The sequence below is a fragment of the Nothoprocta perdicaria genome, unplaced genomic scaffold (assembly GCF_003342845.1).
Source record: "Nothoprocta perdicaria isolate Ctin4 unplaced genomic scaffold, notPer1 scaffold_12, whole genome shotgun sequence".
NCBI lineage: Eukaryota > Metazoa > Chordata > Aves > Tinamiformes > Tinamidae > Nothoprocta > Nothoprocta perdicaria.
The window spans coordinates 2,406,776-2,412,287 of NW_020454316.1; the positions used below are offsets into that span (position 1 = coordinate 2,406,776).

General features: G+C 67.4%; 1 protein-coding gene across 1 annotated transcript in view; it reads right to left on the minus strand.

Moving 5' to 3' along the window:
• Nucleotides 1–4,165, minus strand: part of RAI1 (retinoic acid induced 1) — a 7,265-nt gene extending 3,100 nt beyond the window's left edge. Inside the window, exon 1 of the mRNA XM_026053916.1 lies at nt 5–4,165. Within this exon, the coding sequence (XP_025909701.1) occupies nt 5–4,165 (4,161 nt within the window). The remainder of the gene's footprint in view (nt 1–4) is intronic.
• Nucleotides 4,166–5,512: the final 1,347 nt, after the last annotated feature.

Sequence of the window (5,512 nt, forward strand, 5' to 3'; positions counted from 1 at the left end):
CGGCGCTCAGCGAGGCGCCGTAGGCGGCCACGGTGTTGGCGGCGGCGCCGGCGGCCGCCGGCTTGCAGGAGAACTTCTTCAGGTTGGGCGACGTGATCTTCTGGACGATGGCCTCCAGCTTGAGGCCGCGGCCCTTGCGGGGAGGCAGCACTTTGGTCTTGGTGGCCTCCTGGAAGGCCGCCCGCGAGGTGATCTTGATGCAGACGTCCGGGGCCTCTTTGGCCGGGGGAGGCTTCAAGATGGCCTCGCCGGCACCCTTGGGGGGCAGCTTGGCCTTCACTTTCTTGGCCACCGGCATCTTCTTGAAGAGGCTGGGGGGCGCCTCGGGCTTCTCCTCCTTGATGCCGCCGCTGTTGCTCCGCAGCACCAGGTTTCTCTTCTTGGCGGGGATGGGGGACATGAAGGTGGACTTCCTCTTCAGGGAGTGCAGAGGCCGCTCGGACATCTTGCTGCCCATGCCCGGCCCCGCTTTGGGCAGCTTCATGCGCGAGCCCACCTTGCCCTCCTTGTGGGGGCTGCCCTGGGGCGTCAGCTTGAAGGCGGCCGGCAGGTGGTTGTTGGAGATGAGCTTCTTGGGCGCCTTGCAGTTCTTGAGCCGCACGTCGGCCGCCCGCTTGCCCCTCCGCCTCTTGGTGTAGAAGACCTCCTGCGTCTTCGTGCGGGAGCGCAGGATCATCGACCGCTGGTCCCTGTCCTCGGCGTCCGGCGCGTCGCCCTCGGGCGCCGGCGGCCCCACCGGCTCCTCGGTGGCCACCAAGCCGGGCACCAAGAGGGCGGCATCGCCGGCGATGACCTTGGGGGCCGGGCGGCCGCTGCGCTTCCTGGCTTTGAAAGCCACGCGCTGCTTGACGCCGCAGCCGGGTTTCTTGCCCAGCTTCTCCTGGTGCGCCGGCGCCTTGAGCGCCTCGAGCGGGGCGGGCGCGCGGGGCTCGGCGAGCGCCGTGACGGAGCGCGTGCACATGCGAGCCGGCAGCCCCTCGGCCGGGAACCTCGGCGTTTGGCTCTGGGCGCTTTTGCTCGGCAGCTCCATCTGGCCATCTGGCCCGACACATGTGCCGGCCACGCCGCCAGCTGCCGGCAGATCATTAAACGGGCTTGGCACCGCTTTGCCGGAGTCGTCTCCCTCYGACAGCCGGCAGTGGACTCGCTTGTTGCGGAGGCTCTTGCCCCTGGAGACGGGCTCCGGCTTCCCCAGCGCGTTCTCGGGCAGCAGCTGCTTCTTGACGGCGAGCGACAAGGCCGACTCGGCGCTCATCRGCTCCGCGGGCGTCTTCTCCTCTCCGCCGGCCTCCTCCTCCGGCTTCATGTGGGGCAGGGAGGACTTGAACCAGCTCTTCACCTTGGTTTCGGTGCCCACGGCGGGGCCGAGGAGGATCACGGACTGGCCGGATAATCGYGCCGACGGCGCCGAGCTCTCCTTCTCCACGGCGCCGACGGTCTCTTCGGCGGACACGGGCACCTCGCTGGAGGACAGCACGGCGGGCACCTCGGGCGCGTTGGCTGGTGACGCGTCGTAAATCGCCGCCTTCTGCTCCGCGCTCGCCAGCGCGCACAGCGACGAATACTCCTCCGCTTCCAGGTCGGACTCCTTCAGCTCCGGGGAGGAAATCATGGGGATTTCGCCGAAGTCGCCGCCCGAGCAGCAGTGCCGCGTGTCCTGCAGCCACCGCTCGCCGTCYGCCTTCGCAGCCTCGTCGTAGGTCAGCGTCTCTTCCTCGTCCTCCTCCATGGCCTGCTGGCTGAAGTCCCCGGCCGGCTCGCTCTTGGCTGGCTGCTCGCCGTCGCACACATCCAAGCTGCAGGAATTCTTCTTCTCCTTGCAGGACGCCGCCAATTTGCTCGGGAACAAGCCCTTGGGAAGGTCGGCGGCTTGCAGGCCCGTCCCCAGCTCCTTCCACCTCAGGCAYGGCTCGCCGAGGCTCTCGTCGGGCCACTCGAAGTGCTCCATGGTGCTGTCGGAGCCCACCGAGTTGGCAGTGGTGTTGGAATAGCAGCTGTAGCCGGCAGCCCCGGAGCTGGAAGTAGCAGCTGGGATGCTGGGCTTGGAGTTGTACGCCAGCGAGGTCGCGTCTTTGAGCGCGTCCTTTGTCTCGGCGGCTGCAAACTCCACCGGGGCGCTCTCATAGACCTCGTCACCAAAGTCCTTCCCCGCGTTGCCCCCCGAGGCCTTGTCCAGCTTCAGGGGCTCCGTGAGGGTGCTGGAGTCRCCCTGGCTAGGCCAGGTGCCCTTCACCATGTTGTCCAGGCACGGCCTGTGGTTCTCCAGGTGGAAGGGGGCTTTCGCGGCCTCCTTGTTGAGCATGGGGGAGTTGGGCCAGGCTTTGTCCGCCTTCTCGTTGATGGCGTCCTGCAGGACGATGATTTCGGAGGCCAGCTCCTCCTGGGACAGGGCGCTGAGCAGCAGCCGGGGACAGTCCCGCTCGTTGGTCACGTACTTGGTGAAGGTCTCCAGGGGCAGGCTCGCATGGATGCTCTGGAAGGAGTCGTCCGATTTGGTGGACATGTCGTCCGGAGAGGTCACGGAGCAGGTGGACACCGACTCGGGCTTCGCCTTGGAGTTGCTGTTGACGCRGGCAGGGCTGCGGTTCTGGTTGCAATACAGGAAACTCCTTTCCAGCTGGTCCTCCGACCCGCTGAGATAATCGGCATCCTGTGTCTCGGCRTGCACGGACTGCGGGGTGCTGAGCGGGTCGGACAGCGGGGTTCCTACCTGCTCGGCAGAGTAGGTGCTGCTCTCGGGACTGCAGTGCTGCCCTTTGAGCTGCTCGGGGGTCCTCGCCGGGTTCTTGATGCCCTTCTTCTGGGGCACGGCCGACTTGGAGAGCAGGAGCTGCTGCACCGTGTTGGAAATGTTCTCCACTTGGGAGGTGAGCGCCGTGAGGCTCTGCAAGCTGAGATCCGACAGGAGGTTCTCGGGGATCTTCTCCTTCTGCAAGTTTTTGCAGTTTCCGGACGGAGCATCCGGGCTCGTGCCGTCGGTGGGCGACGGRTTCAGCAAGGGCATGAAATGGCTGTGGTCGGTGATGCCGGCCGGGAAGGCGCCCGTGCCCAGCGACTGCTGGCTGTACTGGAAGTTCTCCAGGTTGGGCATGAGCGGCGAGGGAGTGGAGCTGTAGGACGGGGACCTGCCCACGGAGCGGGCCGGCGAGTGGCCGGCGCTGGGGCTGAAGGTCTGGTAATATTGCTCTGGGGTGCGCACGGGTGCCGCGTCGCCCTGGCAGTAGCTCTGGCCCGCCTGGTTGTAATGTTGGTACTTGGCTAAGTTTGGGTAGTGCAGAGCCTCCGCGCCGTGGTGCCGCCCTTGCAAAGCCGGCGGCGGCTGCGGCGGCTGCTGCGGCGGCTGCGGCGGCTGCGGCGGCGGCGGCTGCTCGTAGCCCATGCGGCTGGGCTGGTAGCCGTGCAGGTTGGGCACGCGCTGCGCGGCGGCCAGCGCGGCGGCGCTGCCCAGCGGCCGCTCGTGCTGCGGCGGCGGCCCCGACGGCGCCGTGCAGCTCTTGTAGGAATGCGCCGGCGGCGCGGCGCCCGCCGCCGACGAGTACGTGGAGGACGCGGGGAAGGACTGCGAGTGCTGGCCGAAGTGCGGCGCCGGCGAGAAGGGCATGGGCGAGGAGGACACGTCGCTGGGGTTGGGCAGCTTCTGCCTCTGCAGCTTGGGGTAGGGCAGAGCCGGCGGCTGCTGCGGCTGCTGCTGCTGCTGCTGCTGCTGGAAATGAGTCCGGAAGGGCAGCGGGGCGCCCGCTGGCTCGTGGTAGGGCCGCCCGCCGGCCGCTGGTTTCTTCAGCAAGCTCTCCTCATACTTGGCCACGGCGGCGGGCAGCGGCTGGCCGCCCCACGCCTGCAGGCTCTCGTCCCCCGTGTAGCGCCCGCCGTAGGGGCTGTTCTCCTGCACGCCGTAGCTGGAAAAGGCCGGCCGCCCTTGCAGCTGCTGGCCCGCTAGCTGCTTGCTGCTGCCCCGGTGGTATTTCTCCACGGCGCTGTTCTCGTAGCCCGCGTACGGCACGGGCTGCTGGCTGTAGTAGTCCTTGGCYAGCAGCCGCTGCCGCTCGCAGTTGGGCCCTGCCGGGCTTTGATGCCGGTAATTCTCCAGGCGGGATGCGTCTTGTGAAGGCGGCTGGTAGCTCTGCTGGTTGCCATGGAAACCACACCTTTCTCGAAAGGACTGCATGGCGCGCGCCGGGATCTGCCGGAGACAGGGAGGGAGGCGAGAGTTCACACGGAGCCGCTGCCGCGCGCGGCACCCCCGCCGTGACACCCGCTCGGCCGCCGCGTCCCCCGGCCGTGCCCCGCGCTGCACCGCCCGGTGCCACCCCGTGTCACCCCGCGCCGCCCGGCGCTGCGGCCCCGTCATGCAGGGAACGGCCTCGGTGCCCCCACGTCACCCTGTGCAACATGACCCCGTGTCGGGCCATGCTGAACCCTCCCTGTGCTGCTGTCCCCCTGCTTCCCGGCCCCAGTGCCCCTCATTGCTGCAACCCCTCTCGTTCATCCTCCCCAGGGACAGGGCAACCCGCGCTGCCCTCCGGCCCCATTCCCAGCCCCACTGTGCAGGCACAGCGAAGCACCCGGATTGCTTCCGATCCCACAGGCAGATAGGGAGCTTGCAGGGAGGGTCCCCAGCACCCRCGGGGTGAAGCTGCTTGGAGAGGGGACAACATTGGTGACCAGGAGGACTGCAGAGATGGAGCATCCCCAGCAGCAGCCCGCGCTGGCTCCTGCACACTGCAGAGCTCCCAGCGCCGTTCCCACCGTGTTTATTAGGGAAGCAGCTCCAAGGAGGGGACGCAGCGTGTCCCTGTCCCCGGCGGCCGCCGCTGGCCCCGTCTGACACGTTCCAGTGGCCACCTGCCGGGAGAGCCGCGGCAGGCCCTGCTCGCCGGCAGCCGCGTTTGCTTTGCTGCCTTCGCCCTGCATTTTTTTCCTCTTTTTTTCCCCCCCTTTCCATTTCTCCGCGGGGCAGCTGGCGGCGAGGGGCAGCTCTGAGTCACGGAGCTGCTGCTCCTGCTGCTGCACGGTGCAAACAGGGCTTCCCCACCACCAGGAGCAACCGCGAGGCCGGGCACGTATTGCATGGAAAACACAAGTCACTTACGGCGTGCTGAGCCCRGCATTAAAGCCCTCGGTGACACCCCGGCCCCAAAAGCCATCCAGACCGGCCTGCAAAGTCAGGGCCATGCAGCAACATGGGCAGTGGAGCAGAAGGCTCCAGGTAGCCCCCAGCAGCGAGAAAAGGGCCCCTAACACGACCCGGGGGAAGCGGGTTGGAGAAATGAAATCAGCTTGAGAAAACACTGCGCTGTTGCTCTAAGGGAGCCCTTTCCCTTCCTCTTTTATTATTAATAATTACTGCTTTCCCAACGCGCTGGGTCAAGGCCAGGCCGAGCGAAAGCACCGGGTGGTGGCGGGGAGGAGGGTCTGCATGCACACGGGGCGCGCAGAGCCATGCGCGGGGTGTGCGGGTACCGGGGTGCGCACACGTGCAGCACCGTGCACGCACACGGGGTGCACCAAGCGT